At 40.8% G+C, this 15,415-nt stretch overlaps 1 protein-coding gene across 3 annotated transcripts in view; it reads right to left on the bottom strand.

The window, feature by feature from the left end:
* Positions 1-983: 983 nt before the first annotated feature.
* TNFSF13B (TNF superfamily member 13b) overlaps positions 984-15,415 on the bottom strand; it is a 30,453-nt gene continuing 16,021 nt past the window's right edge. For 2 of the 3 annotated variants that reach the window (XM_061133093.1, XM_061133094.1), the window contains exons 3-6: positions 14,220-14,276; positions 6,340-6,452; positions 6,103-6,253; positions 987-2,911 (exon numbers count right to left, since the gene is read on the bottom strand). In XM_061133093.1, coding sequence (XP_060989076.1) covers positions 2,799-2,911; positions 6,103-6,253; positions 6,340-6,452; positions 14,220-14,276 — 434 coding nt within the window. In that variant the 3' untranslated portion in view covers positions 987-2,798. Of the gene's footprint in view, positions 2,912-6,102; positions 6,254-6,339; positions 6,453-14,219; positions 14,277-15,415 lie in introns of all 3 variants that reach the window. The other variant, XM_061133095.1, reaches the window with a different exon arrangement.

Raw genomic sequence — 15,415 nt, 5'->3', positions numbered from 1 at the left:
TAGTTGATTTACATATGTTGTGTTAATTTCTGCTGTACTCAGCAGTGACTCAGTTATGCATCTATATATTCTTTTTCATATTCTTTTCCATGATGGTTTATCACAGGATATTGAATACAGTTCCCTGTGGTGTACGGTAGGACCCTGTGGTTTATCCATCTACATCCATCTATATCCTAGTTTGCATCTGCTAATCCCAGATTCCACCCATCGCTCTCCCATCGCCCTCCCCCTTGGCAACCATAAGTCTATTCTCTGTGTCCCTGAGTCTGTTTCTGTTCCGTAGATCGGCTCATTTGTGTCATATTTTAGATTCCACATAGGAGTAATGTCATATGGTATTTGTCTTTCTCTTTCTGATTTAATTCTACTTCCTGATGGCTACATAAGCTTTACTTCAACCAATGTCTGATTTTCCTCACAATTTCACTTACAAGGAAGAGAAGAGTCACATTTTAATGCTGGGTGGAGCAGAAAGTAAAAAAAATTTAAAACTATTTTATGTGGCTGAATTCCACATCTGCTGACAAAATGTACTAAGTCATTTAAAAAGCAAAACACTGCAAGCTGTAGATTACAAGAGCCTATGGCCCAAGCCTGTCATCATCGTATTATCTTTATTTAACCTGTGCGTGTTTCAGTTAAGTCGCTTCAGTTGTGTCCGACTCTGCAGCCCCATGGACCGTAGCCCGCCAGGCTCCTCTGTCCGTGAGACTCTCCAGGCAAGAATCCTGGAGTGGGCTGCCATGCCCTCCTCCAGGGGACCTTCCCCACCAGGGATCAAATCTGCATTTCTTACATTTCCTGCATCAGCAAGACGGTCCTTTACCATTAGCTCCACTTGGGAAGCCCTTATTTAACCCAGGTCCTAAGAAATATTTAATGTATAACTTCATATATATAGTATTGAAGTAAACAAATTCTTTTTGAAATAAAAAAACATATTTATGATTTCAGATATTTTACATCACAAACTAACACACATACACACACTACTTTATAATGTTTTATCATTTATGCACCTATTTTTTTATCATTTTAGTCTTTTTTAATTGAAGTATGATTGATTTACAATATTGTGTTAATTTCTATACAGCAGAGTGACTCAATTGTACACATATATACATTTTTTTTCATACTCTTTTCCATTATGGTTTATCACAGGGTATTGAATATCATTCGCTTTGTGCACCTAATTTTTATACAACATTCAGTGTTACAGAGAGAAACCAAAAGATGAATGGTATAAGACAATTCAAAAATGAGGCAAAGGCACTGACGTTTTTTATTTGGCAATCCAACTAGCAGCAACACTAAGAATCTCCCTAACTTCCTTCTAGTATCGAAACTTCTACCCCACCTATCACTTCTTTTTTCATTATAATATTGTAAAACAAATAAATTGCAGAACATATTTTATTTTAACCCCAAAGCTGAAACTATAGGAATCAGAATGCTGAACAAAGTTTAATTTTAGACACGAAATACCAACAAGTTTGTTTTGAAAAAATACCTTTAAAAATATTTTAATGTAAACTGGGGAAGGTTTTTCCATCTGTTTGAACGAGGGTCTGTTTTTCCATCTGTTTGAACAATGAAGTAAACTGTGTAAACTGATGACATTTTAAAAAGATAAGTGAAACAAATGATGTTATGTAAGATAAGTATTATGATATTCTCAAAAATGGTTCTTTATAAAATGAAAATCAGGACAGTGTCTTTTGGCGTGTGATAGTGGGGTCACAAAGAGTCAGACACAACTTAGTGACTGAACAACAAAAACAACAACAGTCTTTAGAACAGCACATGGTATATGCCCTACTCAGGATGCCAAGAACTTTAATTAATCCTCAACTTCTGTAAAGCTATTAACATGAGTATTTTTTAAAGGCTGGGATATGTGAACTACAATAGCAGCAGTTTAAAACAGAAGAAAGGAAATATAGGGAGATGATATTACATTATTACAACTGTATTTATTAAGTTCTATGGCAGATTTTTATTATGAAAAACCACGAGGGTTACTTTTTTCAATGAACGTTTACATGCATGAGTTGAAATTATATTAAAAGTTTCCAAAGTAACTGAAATTAGCTGTAAAAAATACTCTGAAGTGTAGGCACATGAGAGAATGATTTTCCTTCTGTGAAACATGTCACAGAGTGTTCCAGCGGGTAACGTATAATATTAGAGCTAGAACTGCAAACTTGAAATAAACCTAAAAGACTTAAATAGTACCAGTATCCTATTTTGAGTCCGATTATCTAATACGATATTTAAACTTCAACTTTTAGTTACTTTTTCATGTACAGAATGCAAGATTCCTCTACCTTTTTTTTTTCGTTTCCTCAGTATTAATAGAAGAGGGTATTTAACATAAAAATAGAGGATAAATCCTGAGATTTCCCCCCAATGTCTTCATGTCCTACAGTCACAGGCTCTGTTGCACAGCAAACAGTGGAATATCATTCTGGAAGAAACGATCACCGCCCCTTTGAATCTTGTGCTTCTTCCAAGGCAAGAAGCACTAAGTTGTTCAACGTGGCATTATAGTGTAAGTCTTCCTAATTCTATTTTTCCGTAAATGGGCTCTAGTTCTCGTAATTCACATGACACCCTTTGGCTGTGGTTGTCTGTTAAATTTCCTGTTTTGGTCCAGTTGCAGCAAACCAAACAAACAGCTCCCAGAAAAGGCTATGGTAACTACTTTGTTTTCCTTCTGGTATTTCCAGTTAAGTGCTCTCTCTCTAGAGGCACAGAGAAGGGAAGAAAAGAGCCACACACGAGGTGTGAGCAGGTCACAGAAGCTTCAGGGCTCCAAAAAACGTGCCATCTCCATCTCGGGATATCTTAGCATCTTCCCGGGGTATTGCCAGTTGGAGTTCATCTCCTTCCTCCAGCTTCGCGATGCCTGCAGAGGAATGATTGGCAACAACTTGAAGCCGTTGTGCAGGCAAAGAAGAGGGGAGGGCAGAACGTTAAAGACGACGACTTGGTTTTGAGAAAAACATTTCACACAGGCGTTCACTTTTCACATTACAGCAGTGGGTTTCTAGACCAGTTATTATTCTACTTGCCTAAAAATTTTTTTTTAAAAAATAGTAAAAGAAATGAGCAGAAGGAGTTATAACAGACACACGAATATGTGGGGTCGGCCAACATGTTCGCATGGTTTTTTCTGCAAGATGTTATGGAGAAACCCGAGGGAACTTTATGCCAACCCAATATCACCTACTGTTGATAAAACGGAGCATCCAAATATGAACCAAAAGTCTAACTATAAGAAAAAAAGTTTAGTAAATCATAGCACATCCCAAGATGGAATATTATAAAGTTAAAAGCGGCTTTGCTTCACTTCACTGACAAGGGAAACTTTAAAAAATAATGTTAAATAAAAATAGAAAAATATGCATGCACACACACTGCATAGCCCTAAATATGCTTCAAATGTGCATATAATGTGTGAATTATTAGAAAGTAAAAAACAAAACACCACTTATTAACAAAACACATCTGCTAGCAGAGTCTTTCTGTAGAGTCCAGACTATGGAATTAGGAGTCACTCAGATTGCTTTTTATAGTCCTTTATATTTTGTGTTTCCTTAAATGACCATAACCTGTCTTTATAATCAAAAGTAACAAGATAATTAGCTTCTCGGAACTGATCAATTAATCTGCATGTGCCTAATTTACAATTACGTAGCCTGTGATTCAGGAATACAAAATGCAACTCAGGAACTACACTCAGTATATCAGGTCATTCCTGACCCCATTTTAAAAGAAAAATATGAAGAAAAAAAATTAAGAGGAGGAGAGGCAGAGAAGAAAACCGAGGAACAAACAAACATCATGTTGACACAACTGAACTGTCAAACTTTGAACTAATAATTTTAAGAGCAGTCGCCCTATTTCATGAGCAAGCCGTGAAAATGTATTTACAGAGACACATCTACCTTAACCTCAATTCCACTGTCAAGCCCCAAACACCTGGGTTTCCCCCAACTACAGCCAGTGAGTGTTTATTCACTGAACATTTCAGATATCCCAGACACCTTCGCAGACATGTATGGGGCAGTGATCAGAATGATCAAAGCGTCTGTCTTCCAGGATCTTGTTTTTTGATAACAGACCAAGACAGATAGTAACAAACAGTAACAGAAGAACTTAGATATTATTAAGGGTAAAGTGCACTCTTTCCCATGGTGTTTGGTGATTACATTAAGTAGTAAAAAAAAAAAAAAAGATTGAAGTGATTTGTTGAATGGATTAGTCATTGTCACAGTTATTCAAGATAATCTAATAATTTGACAAAGGCTATAGATCACAGATTATTTGGTAACAGTAACTCTCAAAGTCGGTGTGAATTAGCTACTTTTCAAAGTAGGTCCTACTTAAAATTTCAACACTGAGTTACTGGCTATTTCAGTTCTTCCAGATGGTAGCAATCGCTAATTTGTTAATGACATGATGAATTAAGATTCAGTTTCATGTACAAGAAAGGTTCCTTGGTGTGATACTGGGCTCTTCAAATGGACCATTTTAATTTTTTTCAGATTATTATGGAAACACTTTATACACCAATGTGTAGCTTTTAATGATTTTAAACAAATTTGCTCTAGAACAGATAAAAACTGCAAACCTGAAATTTCCTAGAGAACCCTTTTTGTAAGTGATGCTAAGCTATTAGCACTGAGAAATATCTTTAAGGTCAAGTTATTTATTCTTAAAAAATAATAAGGCTAGAAAGTAACATGGAGGAGCTGATGATCAGAAAAATTTATAAAGGAGTATGTTGTAAAGCTCTAAGTGCTAATTAATGTAAATAAACAACAGGCTGAAGTGACCTCACTATTTACAGATATTTTGCAACAAGAAATACTGGTTACCACAGGCTGCAGGGTAGCAGTTCTCTATGAAAATTAGGGAATTCAAATCTAAGCAAACTTCCTCAACACCCCGTCAAAGCTATTTATGGCTGCAGGTCCAGGATGACCAGCTTCTCTGCTATCCTTTCTGTCTTGATTCCTTGTGCATTTCTCAGTAAGAGCCTTTGGAACACACAGCTTCAGATCACACAGCCAACCCCCACTCATGTTCCACACTGTCATTCATGCTGTCTGGAAGGGAGGACCTTCCTTGGGGTCATGAGTGGAGCTGTCAAAACCACCAGAGAGAAATAAATGTGTTTAAGGCAACTTTTTTTTTTCTTCAAGTACTGGCCTTGATTAGTTTGAAATTATCCCCAAATGAAATGAAGGCTTTGATGGCAATTCATTTGGCTGAGATGGTTGGATGACATCACTGACTCAGTGGACGTGAATTTGAGCAAACTCCGGGAGATTAATGAAGGACAGGGGAGCCTGGCGTGCTGCAGCCTATGGGTTCCAAAGAGTTAGACGTGGCTTAGCGGCTGAACAACAACAATAACGGACAGCGATTACAGCCCCAAAAGACCTGAAATGAAGACAGCTCGCACGTTCCCTTTTCTGTCCAGTCCTCTGGCCCTGAGTTGAAAAGCAGGCTCACTCCTACCCTTTCGCATCCCAACCGTATCCATCCGGTGGCCAGTGACCCCAGAAGAGAACAGTGCCTCTGGACCTGACATTCAAAACTGGCCAAAGGGCATTTCTTCCACAGGAGGGAGGTAAAGAAGAGGCGAGATTCCCTGACTCCCGCTCAGGGCAGACTGGCTGATTGAAACCAAGTCTGGAGTTGACCAGCCGGGCAGCCCCGGACAAGGTGTGCCTACCTCTCTGTGTCCCAGGCCCCACCCCCCTTCCTTGAGGAGGATTAGAGCAGGGAGCTCAGGGGGATGTGCCTGGCACAGGTCATCCTTCTCCTATGATGTAAGCACTCTTCTCGCAGCTCCAAGGAAACACAGCTCACCCTAGAGTGGATCACTGTGGAGCTACTGCCCTTTCTAAATGTACATAAAAATGACAAACTTATTATTAATTAGTTAGCTAATAATCAAATTAAAATCTAAAGTAATGATTGCATCTGTCTCTATCAAAACAGACTAACTTATCATTCGAGATCACAAAAACCACACAGTACACTGAGGACTGTCTTTCTGTCTATGTATATAGAACTATTATTTACCAGCTGAGTAACAGGAATTATTGGGTAGTGTTTCAGGCATGTTTTGAATACATCGAAACAAAGTCACCAGACTCAGTTCGTCCCCAAAGACATGGACTTTTTTCCTCTGTATTAGGTGTCCCATGGCAAACGTGTTATCGGTGTATAAAACCTGGGGAACAAACCAAAGAACTCTGTCAGAAGTCAGCACGAAATGGGGGCATCGGACAGCGGCGGTGGGCGCAGGGTCGAACCTACCTGACCGTAGATAAAGAAGTAGCCTGTCTCTTTGACCAAAATCTTATTCTCTTTTTCTTCTAGGGCTCTTCCTCTTTTAAAGCTGAGAAGCCAAGGAACAAAGGTGTATGCTCCTACAATGAAGAGAACAGTTTTTAAGGAAGAAAACCACTGAGAAACGCAGTTTTTCACCTCCACTTGAAACAGAGCAGGACTCTATGACCCTTGACCCCCAACCATGCCTGCCTTTTTTCTGTGGAAAACTTCCGTCAAAGAATAAGTTTAATCAGAGCAGTGAGAAATGCTGCAACAGAGGAGAACAGTCTAAGGAGACTAAATAATAATAGTCATTAAGCACCATCAAGGACATTTAGCTCTTTCTCAAGGGCTATAGATGATATTCTGAGCCACATCCTGTGAGTTGTCTTATAGACACTGAAACCCCAGGTGGAGGATGACCAGGCTGAACCAGGACACGAGCTGCCCCAGTTCTGAGAACTGACCGCAGAGAAATGGGACAGGTGCGCCCGGGACTGAAGGCTGTGCCTGAAACGACCAGGATGACGCTGGTCAGACCGCTGAGGACCACTCTGCAGATGCCTGTCAGAGACGACTGCGCTGTTTCTGCATGTAGCCCCCCACCCCCACCCCTGACTCTGTCTATAAAAGTTCTCACCCCCGTTTGTTAGGGAAGGGGGGAGTGGACAGATGTCCACCTCTCTCCCCCACAAGTTGCCAGCATCTGAAATAAGGCAAACTTTTCTTTCCACCAACTGGCTTGGTTTTTGGCTTTTGAGCGGCGAGCAGCCGGACCTGACACATATACCTTTTGATAACATGCTTAGTTACTAACCTAAGTCTGAAACTTAGAGGAGACGTTCATCTTTTAAAAAAATGACTATCCTCCGGCGGTTTCTCAGCATCATTTACATACTCACCCAGGCCAGCTATCAGATACAGGAACTTGAAAGCAAGCGCTTCATATGTAATGTCTGGGGTTTTGATTCCTTCTGTATTTTAGCAACTTTCATAATAATGTCTAGTCTGGATGGGAGAGTTTGAGGCCAAAGAAAGGTCTCTGAATAACACACCGATAGAGATTTGCAGTTTCTCTTTGATTCTGTTGGGGAGGAAGAAAATTTTCCTCTACCCTTCTTTGGCAGGGGGCAGGGGGGCGGGGGAGGAGGTGGTAGAAAGGAGAGATGAGGCAGCAAGGGGGGGCCCCTACAGCTCACCCCCCCTCTCCTAAGTTCCCACACAGGGAGCAGCCCGATCCCCCCAACTTTCTGTTCCCAAAGATGGTCTCCGAGAAACCACTTCCTTTTGTGAAAACCATCTGGTGCCACCCTGGGTAACGACAATCCACCAATAAAGACCCCCCCAGTTACACAGAACAGAGGTAACCTCATCATCGCCTGTTTTCATACAACATTATTCTGGGGAAAAGATTATAATGATGTAGCTTTAAATTCTGTTTAGAGATCATGTGCCCACAGCATTCTTTAACGAAGGGTTCTGAAAACACGGGGAAGAATTAATATCAGGGTTGTTATTATTAAAAATTATAAATACAAGCTGATGACTGAAGGTAATTATTTTCATGTTTTATTCGACACTCTGAACACAGAGGGCTTCTTTTCCCCCTTCAGAGCCACACATATCTTAGATTCCAACTTCTCTGAGCTTGGGGACTGTTCATGTTTAGTTCCCTGCTGTTTCCTCAGGGACTTAAATGATGCCTGACCCAAACCAAATGCAGCAAATATGTATTTAAAGAAATCCTAATCATGGTACTATGAAATTAGTCACTAGCACTCCATGCTTTAAAAGCATCTTACTACCTGGTTGCTGAATCTCTGGGAAATGAAACACTCTCCATCAGAGAGGTAATAAGAAATCTTGAAGTGAAACACGTATTTTTAAGTCTGCATGTTTATATTCTGACTAGACATATTTATCGACTATAAATTTTGTTTACTGTACTTTACATTGATCCCCCATTTCTCTATACCATACTTATACCTATAAAGTTAGCCAGTTCTTACAAAATCTCACTGCTATATTGTCAGAAGAGAAAGAAAAGCAAGTCCTTATTAGGCTTATATTCTTATTTTCTCTTTTATTTTTGGCACTTCATCTTATCTTGCTGGAAATATTCTTGTTAATGAGAGAGAATCACTTACTTGTTTTTATGTACTGTGTACATTTCTCCCCCAACCCTGCCCACATACAATAGAGCATGCACACACACAAACACACACACACACACACTTGGATTACACTCCATCCAGTGTAAGTGGTAAAGAATCCACCTGCCAATGCAGGAGACTCAAGAGATGTGGGTTCGATCCCTGAGTTGGGAAGATCCCTTGGTGTAGGGGATGGCAACCCACTCCAGTATGCTTGCTTGTAAAATTCCATGGACCGAGGAGCCTGGTAGGCTACAGTCCATTGGGCTGTAAAGAGTCAGACACCGCTGAGCACGCATAGATCCCTGTTGCTGACATTGAGGCCAAGCCAACGACTGTCCCACAGGGACAGCTGGAAACCCAGAGGCCAGGATGGAGCCGAGCCCACAGCGTGCACTCCATCAATCTGTGCTGCTAAGTGAGCTTTAAATTTAAGAAAATACACTAAAAAATCAATTAAAAGGTAAAGTAATTATAAATGTAAGCATACATAGTATGTTTCTACACATTAAAACTTAGGGTTTTTTTGCATGCTAGTTAGACCACGGATAGATACATGCTAACAAGAAAACATGCACTAAATGTCTATTCTATAGAAAGCTTCTCTAAGCTAATATGAATCACTCCTCACAGTAGATATTTAAGAATGTGGAAAGGAAAGATTTCAATGACCCCAGATTCTTGCACCTCCTCCGTGTACATAGAAAAGCACTAAAATCATTGAATTTAGATGTCTTTTCTTTGTTTCTTTCTGATTAGCAGTAATCTTTTGCTATTAAAAAAAATTACATAAATCCAGGCTTCTCCCTTACTTTGAAATAGTTTCTCAGAGCAGTCTGAGAGGCTGTTTTCTGGGCTATAGTCCTCAGTAAGACACTGAATAAACTCAATTCACAGTTCTTATATTGTGGGGTTTTATTTCAGTCAGTGAAGGTAAATACTAGGAGCATTAATGCTTAATTTTGTTTCCAACAGCTAAAATACTAATATATTTTGGTATATAAAGTGTGAACTTCCCAGCTCCACTCAGCTTTAAATACTTGATGTATTTAAATGTCTTTGAAAACTTAACAAATTACTGTGTACATTAATATGTGAAATTAAATTAAAATGACAGTATTCAAGTATAAAAATAATTCACACGTATTTCTGAAAATGCCTGCTTTTAAGAGTAGATCTTTCCTATTCTGATATATGTGAAAGACTTGTAGATAAATTTTAGGACAATACATTTTTATAGGAAAATCACATCTACTTTGCTAATGTTTGTTTTTTATTTTATTTTATGAAAAGGAAACATCCTCCCAATTATTTATACTTCCAGTGTTACTTCCTTAAATAATTAACCATAAAGGCTTCAGACAGCAGCTGTCAATCACAGCTATCACACTTGGCTACTTCTCTTGATTTTCTATTTTATTATCTTAAAATTCCTGGAAATAGTTTTAAAGGAGAAGATACTGATAATATTTCTGAAGACAGATTAAGTGAGGCAAGTCAAGAAACAGGGATTTACTTTTTACTTGGACACATATGTCTGGCAGTGAAATCCACAGTAGGTGTATGACTTTGTAGCTGAGACAGGACTAGGAAAACCCACAGAAAAAGAAATCAGCCAGGCAGAGCCACACAGGCTGAGCCCCCAGAAGGGAGACGGGAGGCCCCGCAGGGCTGTGTGCAGTGGAGAGAAATGACGACGTCTGTGTTTTAGAAACACCGCCGTGTCGCTCCCAGTTGAGAAAAGTGCAAAACTGGAAGCAAGGAAACCAGCCGAGGTGAGAGATGATGGGGGTTTGTACCAGGAGGGTGAAGTGGAAATGAAGAGAAACAGATCAGCTCAAATGACATATATGAGGAATCACCAATAAAGTTTTGAGCTTAATGCACTGGCTTCAAGGAAGCAGTCAGGAATGACACCCAGAATTCTGGACTGAACAACTAAAGGCGCAGTCAGCAGACTTACTGGAACAGGGGATACAGGAAGAGGACCAGATGTAGGGGAAAAGTCCAGAGTTCACCCTGAGATGTCACCAAGATCCTCGGGAAGAGGTGTTCAATGGACAGAGGTATAAATAGGCTTGGATCTCAGGAAAGTCTGCTGGCCTAAAGATCTGCATTGCGGCCATCACACACGGCTGTTAAGTGACAACATAGAGGGCTTAAGGCTGGGAAGAAACCAGAATGAAGATAAGGGGGCTGCGTCAGAGGTCTGAAAAACACCCACAGTGAAGGAACCTTTTTAAAAGTTTAAAAAAAAGCAGTGGGTAAAAAAGCAAGGAACATGGCTGGAGAAACAAACCAAGAAGAGCACGTGCTTTGAAAAGAAGGGAGGATTTCCCTGATGGTCCAGTGGTTAAGAATCCGCCTGTCAGCGCAGGGGACACGGATTCGATCCCTGGCCCAGGAAGATCCCACACGCTGAGGGGCAAGGAGGCCCGTGTGCCACGACCACCGCGCCCGCACCCTGGACCCTGTGCTCTGAAACGAGAAGTCACCGCCGTGAAAAGGCTGCACACCGCAACGGGAGAGCAGACCCCTCTCGCCGCAGCTGGAGAAAGCCCGCACGCAGCAATGAAGACCCAGGGCAGCCAAAAATAAAAGTCAACAATCAAATCTCTTTAATAAAAGGAGGGACTTATCAAGTGTCAAATTCTACCGTGAGATTAAATCTCATCACTGCCTCTATGAAATCATTATGTTGAAAAACCGAAAGAGACTTCCGCTATCAACCTGACTGTGGGAATCGCCTCTCTCCCTTTTCACCTCCCGTAAGCCCTTGCAAGAAACAGATTGATGTCTGTGGTCTGATCTAGACTGATGTCCACATCCTCCAAAATAACTCCAAGGGAGGCCGGAAGCCACTGAGGTCACGCCGAAGCTGAGCGTAAAAGTCAGGAGGAGAAGCCGAGGAAATGGTCAAGGCCCAGGAGGCAGCAAAGTTCACAAAGAGTCAGCAAAAAATCAACTCACGGAAGGTGATGAGTCTCTCGTATACATGCAGGAATCTACAGACAATACCGTGTCAGCTGCCAGCTAAGAGGATTCGGGAAATTAGGCGGGAAAAAAGCTCACTTAGAAGAACATAAAAGTTTCAGAAGGGAAAAATAGGCTCTGCACAAAACAAAGTGAGAGGGAAATAAAGAAAGCATTAAGACTTTGAGAAAAGTTGTAGAAGTATAGGAAATAAAAAAACAGGTAAAGAATTAACGGCACGGGAACTTCTCTGGTGGTCCAGCGGCTAAGACCGTGCTCCCGATGCAGGGGGCCCAGGTTCAGTCCCCGGACAGGGACCTGGATCCTGCATGCCACAGCTAAGAGCCTGCAGGCTGCAACTGAGGATCCCGCGTGCTGCAATGAAGACAGAAGACCCTACATTCCGCAATTAAGATCCGGCACAGCCAAAAAAAAATCACCAGCGTATACATAATTAGAACCCAGAGAGACATAACTAAAGCAAGAAAAATTCAAGCAGAGCAACCCCTTGGCACTACTGCAGTCTTTAAAGGCCTATTATGTGTCAGGGAAAGTTGATTCAGAGGACCGTCATTAATTTCTTATTACAGCTGTAACAAATTACCACACACAGTGGCTTAAAACAACACACATTTATCATCTCTCGTTTCAAACATCAGAAGTCTCCCTGGGCAAGAGTCAAGCTGCTGGCAGGTCAGTGCTCCTTCTGAACGCTGGGATGTCCAGCCCTCCACTCCCCCAGCCTCTACACTTGGCCTGCTTTCCTGGGCTTGCAGCCCCCCGGCCCCACAGGCAGCCGTCTCATCACTCTGAATTCTCCCCTCCTCTGCCTCTGACCCCCTAAGCCCCTGGAGAAGGGCCTCTGTGGTTGTACTGGGGCCACCCGAGTCCAGAGCACGGGGTTGGTGGAGGTCTGGGAGATTAGATGGGGATCTCTGCGTGCCGCACACAGTCGTGACTGACTCTCTGCGACCCCAGGGACTGTAGCCCGCCAGGCTTCTCTGTCGGTGAGATTTCCCAGGCAAGAATATTGGAGTGGGGAGCCATTCCTTTCTCCAGGGCGTCTTCCTGACCCAGGGATTGAACCCGGGTCTCCTGTATTGGCAGGCGGATTCTTTACCACTAGTGCCACCTGGAAACACCCACGTCATCCACGATAATATGCCCCAATTCCTTATTTTAATCATATTTTCAAAGTCCCTTTTGCCAGGTAAAGCAATAAACTTACAGATTTCAGGGATTATGGTGTGGACACATTTGAGGAAATATTTTCCTACCTACCATAATAGTTGACGTTCAATATAAAACAAAATAAGTATTGCACTTTTAAGGTAAATAATTCTTTGCGTAACCAGGCAGCGTGTGGGCCAAGCGGCTTTGCTTCAGTCATGTCCAACTCTTTGCGACCCTGCGGACTGTAACCCACCAGACTCCTCTGTCCATGGGGTTCTCCAGGTTAGATACTGGAGTGGGTTGCCATGCCCTCCTTCAGGGGATCTTCCCCACCCAGGGATCCCACCCGCGTTTCTCATATCTCCTGCACTGGCAGGCAGGTTCTTTACTACTAGGGCCACCCGGGAAGCCCCAACGAAGCGATATCTTGAGACAAATGACAAAGAAAAAACACAGCATACCAAGATTTCTAGGATGCAGTCAAGCAGTACTGCAGAAACGTCCACACACACTAACATTTATTTACATGTTCGAGATTTACTGGAGTCACAACCCATCACACGGCAAAGGGTCCAGATAAGCCCCGGGACCCTCCAGGGAGGGTCAGTGTGGAGCGGCCGCCAGCAGGGGAGGAGCGGCCGCATCCTTTGGTGTGTGACCAACAGCAGTTCTGGTTTTGGCCAAATGTGTAAAACAACACTTTTCCAAGTTATAATTTTTCATTGGTCCTTTGAATCTTCTTCTGGCTCTATTTTAATTCTTAGGACACAATTTGCTACCTAATAAAAATTGCAAACATTGGACTTTGGAAAATGTCAAACAACAAGTAATGATAGAATTTCAAGTATTTTAGTATTCGGGTTACATTTAAGATAAAGTCACTGTGAAAAATAGAGATGCAAGATAGATTTTACTTGTTCATTTGTTTGTTTTCTGTTTTCCCCTCATAGAAGGTTAAATTCTGTGAAAATGAGGACTCACATATGCATTATTCACTGTTAAGCCCCGGTGCCCACACTGTAACTGGAAATTGTATGTTTTTAACCAGTACATGTAATCTATAAAGTAATCATTTCACACTGAACATTTATCACAAAAATGTTACATTTACTTGTACATATTATATACTTCTTGATAAATAATTAATATAAATGTCTATATGTTCAGTTGTATCTTCATCCCATTAAAATATTCTATGATCTAATATAACAGGGGAATGAATATTTCTGAAGATGATCTTGACGCATTATAGAAGCCAAAATCATTTCTAAATAAAAAGCTGACTTTGATTTAGTATTAATTTTGCTTTATCACATGCTAATTATTTAAAATTTCCTAGTATTAGTGTCCTAAAGGTAATTCTCTTTGTTAGGTTATTATAGGGGCCTGAATATTTATTCCCAATCATTTTAAATGAATTTATTATCTTAAATCTGATTATAAGAAGTTTTGAGGCAGATCATTGATCTGAGATGGAGTTCAAATACAATTTTTGGGCATGAAATGTACAGGTAATTGGACTGAACTGAATTCTAAGTGGAAACGTTCCTGTGAATACTTGATTACCTTTTCGTATAGTAGGCGTGTCACTGTCTGCAATCAACTGCAAGCAGTCTTGAGTGACTGAAAAGCAAAAATATATCATCTTAGTTACATGAATAGAAATAGTGAGGGAACAAAGACGGCCAAGAATACAAAGCTACAAACTCACTCTTCCAATGGCCCCTAATCAATTATATCAACACTTTCTGCCTACATGCTGTCCTTAAAATTACTTTAGGAAATATGCCCACAGATTTCAATATAACTTGTACTTGAAATGCAACATGTATATACTTGAAATTCAAGTTTTAGAAAAACTCTATGCTATTGAAATATAGTACTTTTTAAAATTTTTTTGCCAACAAGTGAAGTCGTGTCTGACTCTTTGTGACCCCATGGACTGTAGCCCACCAGGCTCCTCCATCTACAGGATTTTTTTAGGCAAGAGTACTGGAGTGGGTTGCCATTTCCTTCTCCAGGGGATCTTCCCGACCCAGGGATCAAACCTGGGTCTCCCGCATTGCAGGCAGATGGTTTACCCTCTGAGCCACCAGCGAATCCCATCTAAACAATTTAGCTGAACTTATTCTAAAACATATGCCTGTAGAGAAAGAAAGTTTAGCTACTGTCATTTCTTCTCCAATTCCCTCAAATATATGAGCCAAATGATCAGATTACTCTAAAATGATTTTTTGTTTAAAAAAAAAATCTAGCATTAAATCATAACTCACTAGTACTGAAAATGCCACTATTAACATTACTGAAAATAAAAATAATTGCTAACATTTATTGAGCTAGTACAAATCCAGGCAACTTCACAAAAATCCTAAGAATTACATACTGGAAATTACATCTTGGAAAATGTAAACAACTTGTCCAGTCCCCAGGGATAGAAAGTGACAGGGCCTGAATTTAATCATGCCTGTTTCACTCTGGAGCCAAAGTAAGGCTTTTGGTAAAATGTTTGGGACTAGAAAGAGAAGGAGAGCTATGACATCTTTTTAAGATAAAATAGAAGATTTCCCTAGGCAGCTGCATTACCAGTGAAGCATCTGGGACACATCCACTCACATCTATTCACATTGCACATTGCATACAGAATATTCCACCGAGTGCACCAAAGAATATGCAGTATGAAAGTCACTCATATTCAACTCTTTGAGACTCCATGGACTATACAGTCCAGGGTATTCTCCAGGCCAGAATACTGGAGTGGGTAG

This window comes from Dama dama, chromosome 30, assembly GCF_033118175.1.
Source record: "Dama dama isolate Ldn47 chromosome 30, ASM3311817v1, whole genome shotgun sequence".
Lineage (NCBI taxonomy): Eukaryota > Metazoa > Chordata > Mammalia > Artiodactyla > Cervidae > Dama > Dama dama.
Note: the sequence above shows the minus strand (reverse complement) of the source record. Positions and strands in the feature narration are given on the sequence as shown.